The 21708-nt window shown below is 44.9% G+C and overlaps 2 protein-coding genes across 4 annotated transcripts in view; one reads left to right on the top strand and one right to left on the bottom strand.

Moving 5' to 3' along the window:
• The window catches only part of CRCP (CGRP receptor component), a 33608-nt gene extending 25019 nt beyond the window's left edge, over window positions 1-8589 (bottom strand). Inside the window, exons 1-3 of one of the 3 annotated variants that reach the window (XM_080374148.1) lie at window positions 8439-8589; window positions 4848-4884; window positions 1357-1455 (exon numbers count right to left, since the gene is read on the bottom strand). In XM_080374148.1, coding sequence (XP_080230274.1) covers window positions 1357-1455; window positions 4848-4884; window positions 8439-8446 — 144 coding nt within the window. In that variant the 5' untranslated portion in view covers window positions 8447-8589. Of the gene's footprint in view, window positions 1-1356; window positions 1456-4847; window positions 4885-5885; window positions 6084-8367 lie in introns of those variants that run through there. The other 2 variants (XM_080374149.1, XM_080374150.1) reach the window with 2 other exon arrangements.
• Window positions 8590-8702: 113 nt separating this feature from the next.
• Window positions 8703-21679, top strand: LOC308058405 (argininosuccinate lyase). The gene is made up of 17 exons (XM_080374109.1): window positions 8703-13162; window positions 13264-13326; window positions 14649-14843; window positions 15832-15915; window positions 16242-16298; window positions 16557-16654; window positions 17283-17360; window positions 17771-17848; window positions 17993-18045; window positions 18413-18475; window positions 18694-18808; window positions 19489-19573; window positions 19748-19807; window positions 20085-20168; window positions 20371-20451; window positions 20825-20931; window positions 21439-21679. Exons 2-17 carry the CDS (start codon window positions 13315-13317, stop codon window positions 21587-21589), a joined length of 1401 nt encoding a protein of 466 aa, XP_080230235.1. The 5' UTR covers window positions 8703-13162; window positions 13264-13314; the 3' UTR covers window positions 21590-21679.
• Window positions 21680-21708: the final 29 nt, after the last annotated feature.

Here is a 21708-nt window from a genome sequence, read left to right as displayed (position 1 = left end):
AAGGTGTTAGAAACCCCTCCTTTCTGTAAGCCCTTTCTGACCTTTTCAGATAAAATGAAGTTGTTATCCACCAACAGCGACTGGAACAAAATCATCATATTGTCATATAACAAAATTATTTAATAGAAGTAATTTGTTTTCTAGATTAGTCTTTTTTGGCAATTTCAAATCAATTAAAATACCAGATATACAGTAACAAATAGCTCCAGTTTAGCAAGGTTTGTCTAGTTATTTCAGTACCAATGGACACAAGCCTGCACAGAGCTCATGAAGATCTATGCAAAGACAATCCCATAAGACCAAATTCTGGTTTTCTTTCAGTCAAATATAAAGAAAATATACCTAGAGTTTACACCAGCTTCACCCCATGCACAAAAATGAGCATTCTATAGGTATTTAATGTGCAGTAATGTAACAAGGCAATTAAAGATTTAAGGTGCATTCTGACAAAATGTATTTACAGGATCTTTCTCAGCTGTTTCAGAGAGGTACAGGAAGAGACCATTAGTCTCCATGAAGATTTAAATTAGATTTTTTTGTAAGCCCCTATTTTGTTGAATATGAGGCTCAGGAATTACTACTCTATACCTTTTCAAACAAAGCCAGAACTAAAACAAAAACAAAGCCTAGGCCAAATCTTATTCACATGAGCAGTTTCACTGCTCAATGGGATTACTCGTGCAAGCAAGGCAAACTGCTTTCAACCTGCTGCCAACTGTGGTGCTACTCATGCAAGTCTCTTGACACAGACACAATAGGTCATACTGCAAGTCTGTTATGAAGTTGCTAATTTGAGGTATTTCAAATGTTAATGTTTGTATTATATGATTTTAAAAGTTCTTCCTAGCTATAGATTAAACATTTATTACTAATGTGGCATCCAACTGATGTTGCTGTATGTACGTGTGATTTTGTTATTCTTTTGACAAAAAAAAATATCTATTTTAGTTGGAAGTTATTAGTTTAATTCCATTAATAAAACACCAGCATATGTGATGTGTGTCTCAGCTTTGAAATCATGAATTACACGGTATCACCAATTCATCAGATGATAGCAAGTTCTGCCCTGAGTATTAAAAGGATAGAATATTTGGAATAAACCTCCCCCCCAAACTAAACACTTAACCGGGGGGTAGGGGTGATATTCTTTTGGGGATAGATTTTAACAAGAGCAGGTGCAGGCCTCTGCCCTGACAGTGCCATTACAACAACCTGAACAGGCTGACCACAGAAAAGTGGCAAATAAGGTTATTTTACTGTGGGTTTTAATAAGGGAAATTTGATATAAAATGATTAATCTCCAGACCTAAGGGCATGAACTACCCCAGACTGGGCTAATTTCGCAGCGCTACTCACTTCATACATGATTGTGTTCAGATTCTGCTGACCAGAGCTCTGCTTGTTTTTTCCACTCTCTTTGCGCTGCTGCTTAAGATCAGTAAGTAACTGGAACACCTGAGGAAAAAAAATTGTTTTAGATAATTTATTTTACCTTAACATATGACAGGAGGAAGACATAAATGAACAACGCAAAATCCCATCAATCAAACAACAAAAAAGTGTGGCTTTTGACGAATGCACCAGCAATTGAAATGAAAAATGTTTTGGCACCAGAATGATGAATAGGTATGTAAATTTTTTTTAAAAAAAATTGTGACCATGTACAACAGATCTTTGGTACTTGTTAAATGTTATTCAGGAGCCCCAAAGGAGAAGTTGACAGGATGAATCTATCCTACTTGTTTACCTCATATACTGAACACAGTTGGGTCATACCCTGCTGCACTGGCACAGAGCTCCCATTTAAGTATCAGTGATGCTTGAAGCAAAATGTCACAGCAGTTTATGGTCCCACTGGATTTGTTACAACAGATGTACCTACAATATTAACATGGATATAAGTCCTGTCTCACAAAGATGCAATTTTACATCATCTACAAAAAAAAGAGTAAACTCTACAACTGCCACACTGCCAGGAACCAACTAAATAAAGGCTTGACCTATAGATGCTCCTGAGATTAGTGATCCCATTGTAAATTCCAGTGGAGTTGCTCATAATAGTAAATGTTACAGTGACCAGCATGGTGTAATGGTAGGTTAAGCCACAAAGATTAAATTAGCTCCCTATTTCATCACAACAATGTAACACAAGCAGAAATTCCTGAAAAGAATGTAATAAAGTTGTCTTCACATTTATGATGCAGTGAACATTAATGTAGGAGCAAGATCCAGAGGGTAAGTCTGAAGGCAAGGAAGATGTCTTGATTTTTGCAACTGTGCTTTGTCAAATCTCTTGCAACACTGCAACATCTTTATTCATCATAGCTAGATATGCAGCAGAATGTTGAGACAACATCACAATTACTCTTTTATTCCCATATTAAATCATTTTAGGTTGAAGTTTCTTCAGATGTTTTGCTTCAGGCTTTACAGTATATCCAATGCCAATACCCACAGCAAAAACCAGACCACTTCTTACTATTTATCCCCAATTTTTTGTAACTAGCTTCACTCAAGATCCAGATCCAATGGCATTATGAACCGACAAGTCCATAGGAATAAGAATACAAACATTTCTAGCCAGTGAGAAATAAGAATATAACCAGCTACAAGTCCTGCAATTACTGTGTACTGCATCCTTATGAAAAAGGAACACCTGTCAACCCTGACCTGAAAGCCAAAACTCAAGCTATAAACTTTTACCTAATAAATATTTGAAGAAAATGTAGCTGGTGACAACAAAACACAACATGACAACTTCAAATTCACAGAAGAAATGTAGGCATGGAACATACAACACGTCAGTCCTGAATACTCCTTTCAAACACCACTTTCTGTACAAAACATTACCTTGATAAAAAGAACGTTAGCTACGCCAGTCAAATAGCAACAGAAAAGAGGAGCAAACAAAGGTACTGGTAGTCTCATGGGAATAAGTACTTTGAAGAGCAGTGAAAAGCCGTGCCCCAAAAGCCTATAGCTGCAGACAGGGCAAATCCCTTCCTGCACAGGATGGAAAAGCTGCGTGCACGACAACTGTGCTGTGAAACAGAAATGAGAAATAATCACGCTAATCAGTAACTTCATTTTCTACTTCCTTTTGCTCTTTTTCAACACAATAGTATATTCACCAACAAAAACTAAGCTGAAGTTCTGACTGAAGAGCACAAAGAATGGATGCTGCATTTCTCCTTATTCTGGACTATACCTTTAGGACACTTAGAGATTTTACGTACCATGGCTGACATGACTTGAAACTCAGCAGGCAGGAACACCTACATTCCAACAATATCCCAGCAAATGAAGATGGAGGCAGAGATGATTTTGCAATAAAAAACCTCTGAAACACTTGCTATTTTCTTTACTGCAACAGTACACGTTTTTAACAAACAGACACTCAATACTAGTTTAGCTGACATAATATATAATCTGTTTCTTAAGCAACAACAGTTCTTTCCAAGTATCTCATTAAAGCCCTTCTAACAGTCACCAGCTGGTTGCTCTGCTGTGTGCAGAGAGATGCAGCTCAAGATAAAACATTTCAAGATTTATTTCAGAATAGAATGAAACAGCTGTGCAACTTTCAAGCTTCAGCAGTACAATAATATAAACAAAGCACTTCGGTTATTAAAACGGTTCAAAAATTACACTCATGAACACAGCACTGAAATGTTTCCATTACCTGGCTGCAGTTAAACCAACAAGAACACTACATTTCTTTCTACCTCACTAAACAAAAAACACCTGTACTCAGGAGAGAGGAAAATGATTCAGAACTTACCTACTAGAAAATAAGATATTTTATTTGTTATATGTATTCATTGCTTGTTATGACAGGGCACCGTAGCTTCCTCCTGACTCCAGACTAAGGTTCATCACTGGCTTCTAGGAGTGTTTATCCTGGGTAACACACCTCAGATCAGCAAAGTGCCTCACCCTTACTGTAATCTAACCTGCTTTGGAAACACCACAAGATCTTGAAAAAAATACTGTCAAGCATTCAGGGGTGTAAGGCTGCATTTCCAGTAGCACTGGCTTTAATATAACTATGCATTAGTGAGTTACAGGTTCTTGGATGGTACTGCACATCACAATGTTCAAGTTAAATATGAAACATTGATTCTAACAGCAGCCACCCGTGAAAACCTTTTCTGCAAGAGTTCTTATTTGCAATATTAAATAGACCACAGCAATCAGTATATATATATCTGTATATATACATCAGTATATAGATCTGTATATATACAATCAGTATACATATCAATATATCATACTCACCTGGTGGTATGATATATTGGCTTGTCATAAGATAAAATAAAATAAATTTTTAAAAAAGAGCACTTTGACAATGCTGCTCAGTTACACAGGTGTCAACGTTCCCGATCTTGGATCAGTTGCACAATATGTCAAAGCACCAGTGAATCCAGTGCACCTACCCAAATACACAAGTGTTTAAGGATGTGTAAAATCAAATTCTAAATGACAAGCCACCATACACAAGAAGAGTCGGCAAACTAACCGCACAGCACAGTGTAAATACCACAAGGCTGAAGTTACCAACATTCTAAAGATCTGCTCCTCATCTATTTGAAAAACGTATTTATATCTGATTTTATAGATCTGAGACCAAGCAAATAACAATACAGGACCCAACACTAGCAAAAACATTTCCAGATCTTTTGCAAAAAGCTTTTTTTCTTAAAAACAAATGAAATGCAGGGGGCAGGGGGGATATCTTACAGGTCTTGCTGATTGCCACTGGCAATTTTCAGCTTCCAAAGGAGTATACAAGTGACTGATCACAGCTTTAAATTGCTGGTTTAAAACTAAGATGCAGATAAACTTACCTCAAAGTTACTTAGCAATGCAGCATTTGCATCTTTCCTGAAAGGAAAAAAAAAACAATTATTTGTGTTCAAATGAAACTGTTTAAAGTTTTCCTCTGCTGAGTCGCACAGACTCTAAAAGAACAGACATTATTTTCATAAAGTTAAAAAAGCCCAAAACACCCAAGAAATCTGGTTTTGGTGACTGTACAATTACCAAGCTATTGCCACCGCTGGAAAATATTTTTCCATATTGTTAATAGAATTATTACATAAATATAATACAGTTTATTTTGCACTAAAACCAAATAGCCTTGCTACTTCCTTGAAAAAAAAAAAAGGTCTCTAGTTCTATTTGAACAAAGTCTGACGGGAAAAATAATTCAGATTATACACACTATTTATTTATTAGTCAAGAGCTCAAGAGCATGGAAAGAGAAAATACAGTGACTAATTTAGTAGCATGTACATATGTGTGCATATAGGTATGGCACTATATTTACACATACTGTACAGAGTTAAAAAAAACCAACAACGTTATTACATTTCTTCTTTATTTATTCTTTGAATCTTTATGTGCCTACTCCTTTATTAGCAGGGCAAGGCTGAGAGCTTCCCCTTTTCCACCAGTCAAACAATTCCCCACTAACTCTGGCCCAATTATGCAAGAATTCTTATCTATTGCTGGAAGGCTGAATGCACTGAGTCAAGTACATATTTAGACTAATCGTGCCTCTATTACTTCTGGATATTGTAATTTTATATTTGTAAATTAAAAGAAGTGAGAAAACCTGACGCAGAACATCCTATATTCCCTGAACAACACATTCTGCTGAGCAGTCAGTAGCCACAACAACAGAAAGTTTCCATACAAAAGGAAAAAAAGGCCTTTCTCAGGTCTGCACAGCAGCTTATGAAAAAAAAAAGAAAAAAAGGTACAATGTATTGTTAAGCACCATCAACTGTTTGAATAGAACTGTCACGTTCATCACTTTCAAACAAGTTAAATGCATCCACAAACTTCCACAGGTTCTATCATTGTTTTTAAATGAAAAGGACCTTCTAAAATACGCTGAGATGAACTTCAACTTCCATTTCGCTGACTCGAGTGAAACTTCAGCAAGTGAGCTCACGCACGCATTAGTTTTCATTCATGTTTTACAAACCATATAGCTTTTGTTGTTAGGTAAATGCAATTCTTCAGAATGTTTGCATTCAGCCTATCGCTACAGAAATCCCTATGGATCAAAGACACTCTTTGTTAGGAATAATTATGCCATAGAAAAATTATATATGGAATTACTCAGTTAAAGAAGTGAAAGGGTCATATAGAGTATATACATTACTGTGCAAATGAGTCTGTGAAATCTATCTGAAGTTAAATAATTTAAGACAATTGCTTCCTTTTTAATTCAAACCCACTTTGCTGTTACAAGAAAAAAGAATTATTTTTCTGAACCGTGGATAGCATGAGTGAGTCAGCCTCAAATCTTCAACAATTCTTCTTGTGGTGAAATAGCAGAATCATAAACTGATAAACAAGGCCAGTTTCAAAAACTTCTGCAGAACTAATTATGCAGAAGTACAATTTTCTTCAGTCCTAAGTCTCATAAAACAGCTATCAACTTTGCATTCAGAAAGCAGTAAGTTATAAATAATGAATTCTAATGTCTACTTTTAAATATTCAACTGAACAGTATGCTTCATTTTTATGAGATTAAGTCTTAAGCAGAAAGGAAAAAAATGTCATGTTAACACCAAATGTATAAACACTTTTATGTCTTTAAATAGGTAATATTTGCCCCAATTTTAGTCCAAACCAGAATATTGAGAAGGGTTTTCTGCATACATCAAAAAATATCTTAGTATATGGCATTAGACCTCTAAAAATATCACTGACACTTCATGCACTTCATGTTTTTAAATCTACTTCTTAAAATACATTGCATATTTAAAACACAATGTTTTCTGGAGGGTGTTTTTCTCTAGTAACATGGTAAGAACTTAAGAGAGGTTTTCCTAGCTGGCAGAGCTTCCCTCTATGAAGGCCATCAGGCAGGAGGCAAAAAATGAGGAAGATCAAATTCCAACAGTAATTCAAGTGCAAAATGGACTAAGTTGTTCCATTCCAATACAAGGGACGCTCACCCACAGCTCAGGACTTCAGCCCCAGGTGTCCTACCTCTGATGCACCTTCCTATTGGTACTAAAAGAGGTAGCACTAGTAAAATAAGTTTGGCTACTCAAGGAAGAAAGAAAAAACAAGTGGATGTGTAAGCAGTGTCACAGCCTTACTATTAATAGTGCATTACAGCCTTGCTATTAATGGTATAAAAAGCATCTTTCTCAGCAGGGCAAGTCCCATCCTTCCTCACATGCAACAGCAAGTTTCAACCTGTGCATGTTTCACAGCATTTTTCAGTGTACAACAGCAAGAACAGGTCTTCTCCCTGCAGGCTGCTACTCAAGTTAAAGCTAATGTAATACAAACCGGTATTTCAACGAATGTTTCTTATTTGTTATCTACTTTTGATTTTTAGGAATGGAAGATTTAATTGTAATAGTATGGAAAATTTAATGATAATAAAGAATCCATGCATAATATGAACTGCAGTAGCTCTGCTGACTTATGGTGGATGCCAACATACATGCCCAAGGGACTTGCATCCTCCATGACCCCATTCATTAGAAACCAGCTCCACGTATACATCTATAACTACACAATGTAGCGAGCTCCACAGAACTCATGAGTTTCTAAGCTTGAAAATAGGTCAAATCCTATTGTTTTGTGCGCAAGTGACGCTAACAAGACAGAAACACGTACAGTGCTGTCAGCATAGGAAGGCAAAAAACCTTGCTGCCCAGGACAGCAGGCTGGAGGCTGGCTGCTGTAACTGCCCCCAGTTATTGGCTAGCCAAAATTTTGAGTCACCTCTTGTGTTTGCAATTGCTGGCGCACACCTGTTAGGTTTTCTCCTTCTCCAACATATTCAGCTCCGGCAACTCCAAGTTGTCTACCTGATGCTCACAGGAATAGCTCTCTCCAGGAGCTGCAGTGGAGGATTCATGTCCCCTCTCCCAGGGCAGGTCAGAGGAGGGAGCAGGAGGAGACAGGAGGGCAGGGGAGATGGGGAGGCAGAGCCAAAAAGTTGTTTTGCCCAAACAAACAGATGCTTCAGCAGGATTTTTAAAGCAAACAAACAAACGCCCCAGTTTCTCATCAGAATGCCTGAACACATTGCTGGTTGTAAGGGTGTTAAAGGCCCAATACACCCCCCACACAGATATACCTCCCCCCCCAGGCACACACGGCAGGCAGGCCCATATAGATATACCTCCCCAAGCACATATGCCAAGCAGGCCCATATAGATATACCTCCCCAAGCACATATGTCAGACAGACCCATATATTTATAACCCCCCCGCAGCAACACACGGCAGCAGGGCCATATATCTACCCTTCCAGCAACATACGGCAGGCAGGGCCATATAGATATACCCCCCCGCAGGCCGGGCCATACACATGCAGCCGCACACACACCACGGGCGGGCGCACATCGATGTGCCCCAGCCCCCCCCGGCCCTGGAGCCCCCGCTGCCGCCGCTCCTTACACCTCCATCTTGTCCGCCGCCTCGCTGGGGGGCTCCCCCTCACCGGCCGCCACTAACGGCCCGCCCGGCCACGGCGAGGGGAGCGCGGGGGAGGCCGGGCTGAGCTGAAGGAGGTTTCGGCGGCCGGGACGGAAGCGGAAAAGGAAGGAGAAACGCAGCGTAGTGATTAAAAAAAAAAAAGTCAGCTGCATTGGCCGGGAATCGAACCCGGGCCTCCCGCGTGGCAGGCGAGAATTCTACCACTGAACCACCAATGCTGTAGCTGACGACGTGTTCCCCGCCCCCTGAGTTGTAACCACTGTGGGCAGAAAAGTACGAGAAAATTTCCGTGGGGCACCGTGTGTTCTGCAACCCTGCTCCGATTCTGACAATTAGCCACTGTTAAGTATGACAAGGGGAAAATAGTATCGTAGAGGTCCTCGAAAATCAAAGCTGTAGTCATCTGCAAACAGAATACTGTAAGGCTGAACTAGTTTTATAATTCTCCTATTGTCTTTTAAAGCACCTGTACATCATCTTACCAAGTTCATCACCATCATATATCTTTTCCTACCATCGCTGTGATTCTTTCCTATGAATCTATGTGCTGTTAAGTTTTGCGAGAGCCCTTTTCATTCTGATGAAATCTGAAGATGCTTCATTGGGTGCAAATAGCTGAAAATCCTATCAGCTGCAGCAAGGAAATTTGGCTCAGAAACTGAGAGCCCAGGAAACATTAATTACTTGATTTGGCCATTAACTTTCAGGCAAAAGTTTATATGCAAAACCACCACCACTCACTCCCTAAGGAGTCCCATACACATAGACTTGCTCATTTGCAGCAGGGCTGTTCTAAGATCAATCAAGGGAACCAAACGGGTCAGACTTGAGCTCACAACCTCCATCCTGCAATACTAGCACAAAATCCACCAGCTGCTTTCCTTTCCAGGCTCAAGCCAGAGGAACGTCCACTCCCACTTTTGGGACTTTGCTTCTCCTTGAAGTATTGCAAATCCTAAGTCAACTCTGAATAACGTGAGCAAACTGCAGCACTTCAGGATCAGTCTTCATGCCAGCACAGTGGGCAAGAAAGAACTCCCAGCTCTCCAGGAACCATCGTCATCAGATACCTAAGTGTTAGGCGAAGTTTAAAAGCCAACTGCAGAGCTTTTCCAGACCTTTTCAGTTGAAAACCCCTAGAAAAGTTTCAGTGGACATGTGGAACCCATCGCATACAGAATGTAGGACAGATACAAATTCATTTATACTCCAGAATCATTTGTCATGAGTCCTACAGAAAAAGAGCCAGGAGAAAGGTCTTCAAACTGCAGACTGAAAGCCGTTGGTCTGACTCAGTGGATGGGATGCAATGGATGCTCTCCTTTTTCATGCCAGGATTAACTGACCTTGTAAGTTGGCCAAAACCGGCACAGTAAATGCTCTGTAGCTTCTCTGCCATGTTTCAAACCCCGCACATGAAACTGCCTGTACACCAGCTCCCAGCAAGGTTAAAGGGAAAAAAAGAAGGGAAAGGATGTCAGCTCCCATTTGAAAATACAGTATTTCCACACTGTCACATTTCAGAGTTTTGTTCCAGAAATCTACTAATCCTTGCCTGCCTCTCATCACTCTCTTTAGATATGGGTTCAGAAGCTTCAGCATATTAATTTTATTTCTCCTTCGCATCTCCTCTTTATATCTCCCCCCAACAGCACTTTATGATCTTTATTTTCACTGTTTCTCAAAAATTTCATTCCAGACCTTTGCTGATACATCTTTTACAATCCATGATGATGATGCCTGATACCAGCAGCTGGGATGAACAAGTGTAATGCCTCTTTCAACAGCTTGCAATTTTTCTTCTAATGTTCTTCCTAAGTATTTTCCAATGGAGACATATAGCCTGTGAGGGTGTAAATACATATATGGACCAGCTACAGGTCCACTGACATCACGCAAGAGAGAAGAATATCTAAGAGAGAACTCATTACCCTTACATATAACTTTTCAGGAGATGAGGTGATTGGCTCCCTTCACTAACAGTTTTTAATGCTGCACTTTAGGTGTTAGACAGTTATGCTACACCATCCATAGGGAATGCAGACATAGGTTTTTCTAAATGTGCTTAGCATGTCAACATTTTAAGCATTGGCTTGTGATTGTTACCACTAAGGCTTGGTGAGAGAGGGGCCTCGGTATTAACTATTGAAAGCAGGGGGCCTAATAATTGCTATTGAAAGCAGATCTGCAGGGTATTTGTATTCTTTGTCATGAAAGATGTTTACTGTATTCAGCATTTCGCTGATCACCGTATGGTGTCTTTTTTTCTTTTACATTCAAAATTCATTAAACAAAGTTGGGAGTTTTTTTAACAAAAAATGTCAGCACTGCTTCACATCAGTCTAGCTGACAGTGCATTTGACTAGCACTTTCAGACCACAGAACTTTTTTCTTTTTCTAAACCAAAATCACAGTTAAAAAGCAGTGTTTTCAAAAAAGGTGCACTGTAGCAGTTTATGCTACCATTTTTCTTCACCGGACTCAGTTATGAAAATTAGCCCTATTATGAAAAGTGTATTTCTAGAAAACACTAAAGCACTCCCTCAGAGCTGCACTGCCCAAGTGTTGCACTCTTTCAAAAAAAAATACACTCTAAAATAAATAGTAAGGATGTGACTGATGATGAAAGCAAGCAAAAAATAAAGTTCAAATCTCTGAGGACATCAAAATATATTTAATTAACCTTCTCCATCCTTCAAAATGGGCAATTTACTCTCTAGTACTATTTCACTGAATGTCAGCTTAGAAAAGGGTGTGACTGGGAATATTAATGTATGAACGATGTGCCATTCCCCACACCAGAAGGGAAAATAAATGGAAGACCTCTCTCTCAGACATTCCTTGGTATTTAACTGTGGGATGGGGATTTTGGGGGTTAATCTTTGTATTTCACTAAACAAATAAAATACTGAAAGAAGATGATAGGAGAAGGAGAGCCATGTAAAACAGAACAAGTAGAGAAGATAGTAATAAGAATATATTTGTGTGCATTAGAAAACCTGTTTTGCAATGCTGTTTCACTGTTTTCCCCTCAAAAAAGTTCAGCTTTCCACATCCAAGCATCTTCAAAAGATCCTATTTCTTCAATGTTCATTTTCACATTAATGACTTCTGCTTGGATTTACAGTTTCACTTCCATGTCCATGTTTATTATAAAAATATTACTCTATATTCTACACTGGCTTATTATATAGAAAGGATAGTTATTGCCTGTTTCATATGAAAATGGGAAAAGGGAGAATTAATTGTCTCCTAGATATAAACTGGGACAGGGTTTGTGCACTAAAAGAAAACTAATCCTTATGAAGTTTGCTAAACACAGTGTTACTGCTGACAGATCCCACATGAAAGCACATGTCCTTGCCACATGTAATATCAGACATAAATTAATAAGATCTTATAGACATAGATTCACTCCAGTTATAAATTCAGTGCTTACTATTTTCCTAACACATCAGCAATCTCCTCTCAAAGCCCAAAGTAAGGATAAAGACACTCCTAAAGGGTGAACAAGACAAGAAAAGCAGTAAAAATCAGGGATTTCACAGTAGGAAGGATCATAATCACAAAATGATCAAGCACTGATTTCTAGTGTGAATGTCCTGGTGCAAGAAAGGAAAAGGATATAAGTTGCAGAACTGAAAGAACAGTAGAAAAGAACAAGAGGGTCAGTTAAAGGGAAGAAAATAACCCACTAAAATGTGGACAAGAAGGTTGTAATGTTTCCTGAGCTCTGTGAAAGGTTTGGACCATGCAGATGGAAAAATATTATACTGTATTAGCACACTCAGTAAGGCAAGTGTTCTCGCATTCAGCTTTCCGTGGAGTGGCTGCAGAAAAGTGCTGTGTCTGAGGAGTTAATGAGAAATTGGTGCTGAGCCTTGGTTTTCCAGGTTGCTGCTCCCAAAGCTCTCTTGTAATTTAAATAGGTTCTTTACTTCCATGATATTTAGGGTTTGATGGGTCTAAGATATCGGCTATTTGCCAAGGCTGCAGTGCACAACCTCACACCCCACAGCCACAGTCTGAGGCTCACAGGAGCCTCTTGGCAAGAGTAACTCCATGCAACGGGTGACAGCCGGGAAGCCCCGAAGCTGGAGCCACAGTGTCCTTACAAGAGGGATGAAAAGTCTCATCCACACAGAAACGGGAAAGAGAAACTAATTCTCATCTCTTTTTATTCTTGTGTTTGTTGGGGTGGCAATGGGGATGGGGCAATAATGATCCAGCCATCATATCAATTACCTTCATATCAACAGCTGCTCATTAGAGGGGTATGACAGAGTGATGCGGCTCCTTCAGTACAGGGATATTCCCAGAAACGGAGCTGACCTGTCCACACACAAGACCCTCCGGCACTGCAGGAACACTGCCTACAGCTACACCAATAACTTCACTTACAAGCAAGATTAGAGCATCTCTCCCGACCCTCCTCCTTGCAGCGACCCTGCCGCCAAAGAAACTTCTCTCCCTGACTCGCTAATCGTGCGCTGGGAGAGCAGGGGCCGGAGAGGGGTGGGAAGGGCGAAGGGGGCTGAAGGGGGGGACCGGATCGGGGCCGGCCCCGGGGACACCCCGCCCCGCCGGGGCGGGACGAGCCGCCAGCCCCGCGCCGGGGCGTGTAAAAGCGGGGCGGCGGGGCCAGGGAGCAGCGAGCGACCAGCCGGGGCTGCGCTGCGGAGCAGGTGAGCGGGGCCGGCCGGGCACCGGGGACCCCCTCCGGCACCGGGGACCCCCTCCGGCACCGAGGCAGAGCCTCACCTCACCTCACCTCGCTGTTCCGCAGGTTGCACCAGTTGCCGGGATCGCTGCCCAAACAAGCAAAACGTCGTCCGAAATGGCAGCCGAGGTGAGGGTGAACTTTGCTTCTCCGGTGGGGTGGTCTCGGGGTGTTCTGGTAAACGCGAGCTCAACAGCGTGATAACCCCAGCGCTGCAACCTGCCACACTCATTCGGGTGCTTCTCTACTTGATTTGTTTTCCTGGGTTGTAAATGGAGAAGGGGACAGCAAAGGTATTTGCGGCAATAGTTCCGACGACCCACCTCTGTCTGATTCTGCCGAAAAGCCACAGCAGTGAAGATACACTTAGATCCCGCTCCCCATCCAAGCCCCGCCCCCCCGCACCGGCCGCTCACACCCCAGCCCCTCTGCCATCCACCCCAGGGGACCAGTTTCCCAGCGAGGAGCTGCAAAGCTTGGCTTTTCCACCCCGATTTCTCTCCCCGAAGCTCCTACTGACCAACCTCCTTCCAAGCTCGACGCCCAGCACCCCATGCCTGCACCCCGAGCCGGGCAGGCTCTCCCAGCACGCCGGTTCCCATGGCCGGGGCCGGGGGCTGCTGGGGTTCCCGGGCGCGCCCGGCCGGGCCGGCCGCTGTCCATGGTAGCCAAGCGGGTGGCCCGGCGGCGCGGCCTCCCAGCCCTTCCGGGGGGTCTTTGGGGCCGTGGGGTTTTTTTTCTTCCCTTCCATTTTACACGAACATTTGTAATATGGAAAGGTACCCAGACCTCCCTTCCTGCAGTTGTACCTTAACCAGATTTATGCTAATTTTATGCCAAAGCTTGCAAGCACGTCATCGACTCCAGAGATGCTTCAAACTGTAACTTCTAACACTTCGTACTTACAGGAGCATTGTAGAGGATGTGGCTACTGCTGGCCCACAGCTCTTTGTCAGCTGAATATGTTCTTATAGTCTCCCTAAAAGATGAGGGTTTTAAAAATTATTATTTCAAGTAAAAGTAGATACTAGCTTTCACTACAACCCTGATTCCCTTACTTTTCTCCCCTATCAGGAGACTTATCAAAGAGCCAGTGATCAGCAGCTGCCTCAAAAGAGAGATCGATGCTGGTCTTTCTTGCCCTGATAATCATTTTCACAGACAGGACACAATCCCTGCAGAGCCCTCAAAGGTAAAATATCTTGGAGGATTCCTGAGACAGACCTCACCGCTCAAGGGCTAAATGCTAGTGACAGTGATGTGATATCCACCCCTAAAACTACCTGCCAAAGGTTCTGAAGTCCAGGGCTTTTCCGGTCAATGGTACACACTGAAAAAAACATTCCTGAGTACGCCTGCAGTTTTACATGGACAAGGAGTGGGAAGGACATTATCTGTTTTTAGGGGATATATCAGTAAGCCTTTCAAACGTGACTCTTCATTACTTATAGGGGGATAAAATGCTGGGAGGAAGGTTTGTCGGAAGCACAGATCCAGTCATGGAGATGCTCAGCGCTTCCATTACCTATGATCAGAGACTGTCTGAAGTTGATATCCAGGGGAGCATGGCTTATGCCAAAGCCTTGGAGAAGGCTGGGATCCTATCTAAAACTGAGCTGGAGAAGATCCTGAGTGGCCTGGAAAAGGTATTTATTTCCTTCACAAACTGTCACGTGTGCTGGAATGAATGGCTCCTTATCTGACAGCATCTGCAGTAGCCTCCCTCAGCGGCTGTGCTAAAATCCAGCTTTCAATGTCCCCACATCCCACTCCTTAGAGCTAGGCATGTGCCCAGGTGCTTTCCTGGAAGGGAATGCTGTCCTAGATCATAGGCATGACAGGCCCACGTGTATTGCACTTGGTACTGTTGGAAACATTCTGGGCAGGGGATTGATACGCAAATCGCATCCGGCTAAAGGTACCAAAGCCCAAGAGCAGGATGTGAACCACCTGACAAGCCCCAGTGAGAGCCTGGAGCCCTGATGAGCACATTGTCAATGCTTGTTATGGCAGTGATGGTGCCTCGGTCAGCGTGCTCAGGGTGACCTGCCCATCCATCCTCTTTAGACTGAACATGCACCAGGAATCGTTTCAGCATGAATTAGAAATATACCTTTTCTGCTGGCACTTGGGGTCCTTTAGAGTCTGGCTGCCCGAGTTAGTAGGAAGCAATGCATAGCATTGTATAGGGGTGAAGAGAAGTCAGCAGCTAAGCACTTTTTTAAAATATCCGTTGTTCTTGCTCACCCACCATGGACAATGGTGACTCCATACAATGCTTGTATAGGAAAACCTTGATGGACAATGCTAAAGCATTCACTGACATGTCAGCTCACTTCTTGGTTGCAATGCTTAAATCCTCCTATAGCCATAACATTGCAGGATCACCATGGGTAGAGAGATGAATCCCATCAAGTGCAGTATAGATTATCAGGACAGAGCCAAGCAGCCAGCCTTGGCCTGAAAGAACAGGAATGCCAGAGCTTGTGTGAGACTTAACATTTTAACTTCCATTGGGATGGCAGAAGTTGTATTTGCTGGGGACATTTACAGCTCCGCACCACCACCACCACCCCCCGCCCCCCCAGCAGGGTAACTGTAGTGGCTGACCGGTGTTTCTGCTGATCTTTGTAGATCTCTGAGGAATGGTCGAAAGGAGTCTTTGTGGTGACCCAAACCGATGAGGATATCCACACTGCCAACGAACGCAGACTAAAGGTTTGGGCCCTCTAACCTCTTCTTCCCGTTCCTCTGCAGCTAGATTTGCCTGACATTAAGTGCATGTGCCTCTGCCCCACTGTGAAATGCCTCTGGACCTTGTGGCACCAAAACCCCAGGTGCACAATCAAGTGTCTCCAAGACCTCTTGAGTGGAAGAGGCACTGTACAAGCACAGAACCCAAACTTGCCCTTCCCCAGAAGAGATCCCATGGCTACTCACAGCATCCTGCAGCTGAGTCCCTTCCAGGCAGGGAGCAGGTCTGCTTGTGTGGAGTCTCCTGCTTAGAATATAGACACCGATAGAAATCCTCCTCTTGTCCTCAGGAGCTGATCGGAGACATAGCTGGAAAGCTGCACACTGGAAGAAGCAGGAATGATCAGGTGGGTACACAATCGTTCTTTTGTCTCCTTTGTACTCCTCCCCCTCTCACTTCAGGAGGCCTCAGATCAGAATGGGCTTTGGCTCTCTTCCTGGAGAGCAAGGTTTAGTGACAGTACCACATCACAGCGACCAAATGAGGAGAGGAAGATGCACCTTCCCATCACACAGCACAAGAAGGGGTTTACCTTGCAGTAAAAGTGGCCAGTCGCTATGCATGTCACATTCTGCTTTGTCTAACTGTGGCCAACCACATACAGGTTGTGACTGACTTGAAGCTCTTCATGAAGAATTCCCTCTCTGTCATCTCCACTCACCTCCTGCAACTCATTAAGACCCTGGTGGAACGCGCTGCCATGTAAGTCCTTTTGCAAATCCACGGCCTTGGCCTTGCTGGGGCAGGAGACTTCTGGCCTTGCTCTTTCACTAGCAGCAATCAGGGCAGCAGCAGTCTCCTGTGGAGGAAGGTACAGGCAGGCGGTGTGTGGTAGCACAGGGCTCCTCCACAGTCCACATCAGAGACCTGCCTCTTCCCCCAGTGCATTCTGGCAAAGGAGCTGAGGTTGGAGGTCTGCCCAACACTTCAGAAGGCACCAAATCCATCTGAAGGAGTGGGGAACTTGAGCGTGTTTCAAGTTGCTCTGTCTGAGGAAAGCTCTGCTAACTCCCTGTAGCTCTCCTCCTCCCAAACCACGCTCCCCAACGGTGGTGGAGCGGGGAATCCTTGCCTGCCACAGAGGGATTACTGTACCAGGCGACTTTCCAGGGAGGCCTAGGGCAGACACCCACACTGGAAGATCGCGAGGCCTAAACCCAGTGTGCTTAGGTGGAAAGGTGAAAGGGAGAGGAAGAGCAAGAGCAACTTCCAAACACCACAGGCCAAAGATATTCTCCTTGCGACCTTGCCAGGAAACCCGGGAGTGTTCCTGCCATTGCCCTCTGTCTTGGCAGCTGCTGCTCACCTCCTTCTCTCCTTTCACATGCAGAGAAATTGATGTTATCTTGCCTGGCTACACCCACCTGCAGAAAGCTCAGCCCATCAGATGGAGCCAGTTCTTGCTCAGGTAACCAACCTTTCACTCTTGGCTGGAGGAAGCCTTCTCCACCCTCAGGGCCCTGCTCAGCTGGAGCCTACAAGAGGGAGCATCATCTTCTGAGGGGGCAGCTGGGGGTGGTGGCAAACCAGAGGTGACCCTGCCAACTGGAACAGGCACTCCCAAGCACTGGGTGGGCAGTGGAGGCTGACGCCCTGTATGTTCCAACCTTTGGCCACAGTTATACCTTAGCTAATGGGTGGAGAATCTTGTATGGATACCAGCTGTTGCACTTCAAAGGGCCTTAGTGCCTAGGCTCCATTTCAAGCCTCTTCTTATTCAAGAGGCAATCCCAGGCTCCAGGCATGGCAGCACACTTCTGGGGAAGGAAAGTGACATTTTCTGACTTCATGTGCTTCATCTGTCATGTCCTTTCCTAGCCATGCTGTTGCTCTGACCCGTGATTCTGAGCGCCTGGGAGAGATGAAGAAGAGGATCAATGTCTTGCCTTTGGGAAGGTAAAGTCCACTGGTTTTGTAATTACTGGGCCTTTCTTTGCTCTGCAAAATCTTCAGAGCAGCCTTCCTGGCTTCGTAGAACTCAGTTTTGGTTGGGATATGCAGATTATATTGATTGACTTCAGTTTCTTTTTTCCCTGGCAGCGGTGCTCTGGCTGGCAACCCACTGGAAATTGATAGAGAACTTCTGCGTAGTGGTAAATGTCTCCCTATGACTGAGTGGCATAGGGCTACTTCTAATATCTGGGAGGGAGGGAAGCATTGATACATGGCTCCCAATGGCACCGGAACACACTGTCTGGAGCAAAAGTCTTTCTTTCGTCAGGCTTTTCACTGCAATGAGAGAGGGCAATGCCTATGATGTCTGAGCAGGAAAAGCCACGTCAGCTGCTCACTGGCTGCCTGGGCTAATAACAAAGACCCCAGGCAGTGTAGCCCTTAAGTACATCTGTATTCCTTGGACTACTCAAGGGCTCACAGTCACCTGCATTCTGGGGCAGCCTGATGCATTCAAGCTCCAGACACTCCAAGCCTGACCTCCTGTGTCCATCACCTTCCTTACAGAGCTGGACTTTGCTTCCATCAGCCTGAACAGCATGGACGCTGTTAGCGAGAGAGACTTTGTGGGTAAGCACAACTCAGTCATTTTGTCCCACTGGTATTTTAGAAGCAGGCTTGAGTCTGAGACCTTCCCAGTTAACCTCCATTAACAAGGGGACTGAAATCCCTCACTAGGAAGTAATTGTACAGAAAATCTGCTCGTGTTTAAACTTTAGTCAGAGATCTCTGTGTTGTCAAGCAAACAAGAAAATTTTTCACCTTCTCATTTCCTGCCTTCTCTGCAGTGGAATTCCTCTCTGTTGCCACCCTGCTGATGATCCACCTTAGCAAGATGGCCGAAGATCTCATCATTTACAGTACCAGCGAGTTTGGCTTTCTGACCCTCTCTGATGCTTATAGGTAAATCTCTTCTCTCTGGGCAGACAGCCCTTCCCTCAGCCTCTCCTCCTCAGCTATCCCAGTCCTAGGAGAATGAGACAGTGGCTGGGGTCTCCCAGCTGCAGAAGGCTGACACAGCATTGAAAGGTTGGCAGAAAGGCAGCTGTAGGGTGAACACTCCCTCAGTAATGATCACTTATTTCTGATTCTGGTAACTCAGTCAAGTCTGCATTCAGCAGACGCTCCTCCCCAGCAGCTGCTGGCAGAGGGAACTTCCTCCTCGGCTGGGAATGCCTGCCAAAGCCCTTCCTTGACTAGCCAGGCTTGCAATGCCAACAGACTCCTCATCTCTCAGGGTGGCACAGCCACAGCCCTCCCTCTCTGAGGTCACAGCAACACTTAAGCTGGCCTGCTGACACCATCTATGGAGCTGCCTGGGGGGAAGCCTCATTTTTGCTTCCTCTTTGAGAGCTGGGACTGCGTGGTACCTCCAGACAAGACTGCAAAGCCAAAGGCTTTGCTATGGGAGACCTGAGAAACTCAGCACACCCAGTTCACTGCTTTCCTACGCTTTGCAGCCGTGTCCAGGAAAGGGGGACCTGCGCGTGGCTTTTGGAAGGCTGGGCCAGCATGTTGCATGACCTGTGTCTGTAGGGACTGGGGTCCTGCTCACTGTTACACTCCACACACCTTTCTTTCAGCACTGGCAGTAGCCTGATGCCTCAGAAGAAGAATCCTGATAGCCTGGAACTGATCCGCAGCAAAGCTGGACGAGTGTTTGGACGGGTGAGCCCGCTAAAGAAAGAAGCGGGATGGGGAAACTGCTCACACCATGGCTGAAGACTGTTCCTTCTTCATGCCTCTGTGTAAAGCAACATGCCCAGTCTCGGCTCTTCACCTCCGCGGGGGCAATGTTGTTCTTCTCCTGTAACGAAGTGCCTCTCCCGTTTCTCTCTGCAGTTGGCTGCTATTCTCATGGTCCTCAAAGGACTTCCAAGCACCTACAACAAGGATCTGCAGGTAAAACAGATGTCAGTTTTCACATCATGTCTCGCAGCAGACACAGCTCTGTTCTGCTCTTGAGCAGTCTTGCCACTACGTTTCCCTGCACAGACCCTGCTTGTGTGCAGGATGCTGAGAAAGGGGCTGAGGGGCAGCACACTGCAGTTGACACCCCAGGCACAGCAGGAGCCCCTGGGATGACCAGCTTGCTCTGCTGGCTGGGCTGCTTGGGCTGTTGGGCTTTTGGGCTGCATCAGGTTGACTCACAGCAGTTTCCATCCCTGTGCTAATGTAGGAGGACAAGGAGGCTGTCTTTGATGTTGTGGACACCCTGAATGCTGTGCTCCAGGTTGCCACGGGAGTGATTTCTACCCTGCAGGTAAAGCTCCAGCCTCCCACTATTGAATAGGGTTGGGGCACACATTCTGTGAGTGGCATGGGTAAAAGAGCTCTGGACTGGTCCTAAGGTGAGGGCTCCTCACTGCCTCACCCACACTGCTTATTATGGTTCCCAATGTCAGCTAATGTGTCCCCAAGGTGGAACTGATGATAATGTCCCCCTTTGATCTTCCTTTCTGCAGATCAACAAGGAGAACATGGAGAAGGCACTGAGCCCTGAGATCCTGTCATCAGATCTGGCACTCTACTTGGTACATAAAGGAGTAAGTATCAGTGGGAGACTGGGAGCTGTGATTTCCTTGGATACGGAATACTGCTCAGCGAGGGCCTGAGATGAGGCCTTCTGTTCTGTCCCCAGGTGATGATCAGTCCGGGTCAACAAACCCGAAAGCTGGAAACCCATTCTTTACATGTATCCCAAGTAGTGGAACTGCTGCCGGGTGGACTTGATAGTAATTTACAGGTGGAGTTTTACCTCCTAAAGTCTCCCCTCTTCACATCCCAGAAAACCCGGATTCAGATTGTATTGTCCTAAGTGAAAACAAGCCAACCAAAAAAGAGAGCATATCCATTTTTTCCTTTGAAAAACACCCCAGTTGCCTGGCCACTGACTGCGGCCTCTGCTTCTCACTGCAGATGCCATTCAGACAAGCCCACGTTGCCTCTGGGAAGGCCGTCCACCTCGCCGAGTCTAAAGGCATGACCATCAATAATCTCACTCTGGATGACCTGAAGAGCATCAGGTTCGTATCACTGTTATTTTGCCATGACTTCCCTCAACAGGCAGGTATCAGCCTCCCTTTGCACAGGCCTCCTTGTAGTGCCCTTCCCCAAAATGCCCGGGCCAGACAGCACCCCAGAATCCTCCTGGCCTGAATGACAGTGCTGCTACTGCTGGGCCTGCAAGCACTGAAGGGGGATTGAACATCACTACCACTCAGCCCCAGCGGGGCATGGGCAGCAGCTATTGGGAGCGACTGGAAGGAACTCATGCCCTGACCTGGAGGCACCAGCCCTCCAGAAGTTTGGCTCCAAACTTCCTCAGGCTCCCCTTGGAGATGACCCTGTGCTCTGCCGCAGACAGCTCCTGGCAGGCACTAGAAGTGCAGAGGCAGGGTTGCAGGATGCCTTTCCCCTTGGAAAAAGGCTCCATCCCCACTCATGCACCCTCTCTGCAGGCAGCGAGCATGTAAAGCCAGGCAGCAGCACCCGAAGCTCCCCACTGACACCTCTTCTCTTTGCCTCCCCAGCCCCCTGTTTGGCAGCGACGTCGCCCAGGTCTTCAACGTAGTCAACAGTGTGGAGCAGTACACGGCCATGGGTGGTACCGCCAAGAGCAGCGTGACTGCCCAGATCGAGCAGCTGAGGGAGCTGCTGAAGAGGCTGAAGGAACAAGCTTAGAGTGTGGGGAGAGATCCCATGGATGCAGCATTGTGCCTATCACACTAATCTGGAGTTAATAAACACTGGGGTGTATGTAGTTCACTGAAACTCCTGTCTTGCGTCTTTCTTCTTAGGGA

The sequence above is a fragment of the Falco punctatus genome, assembly GCF_963210335.1.
Source record: "Falco punctatus genome assembly, chromosome: 1".
Taxonomy (NCBI): Eukaryota; Metazoa; Chordata; class Aves; order Falconiformes; family Falconidae; genus Falco; species Falco punctatus.
This window is presented reverse-complemented; position numbering and strand designations above follow the sequence as displayed.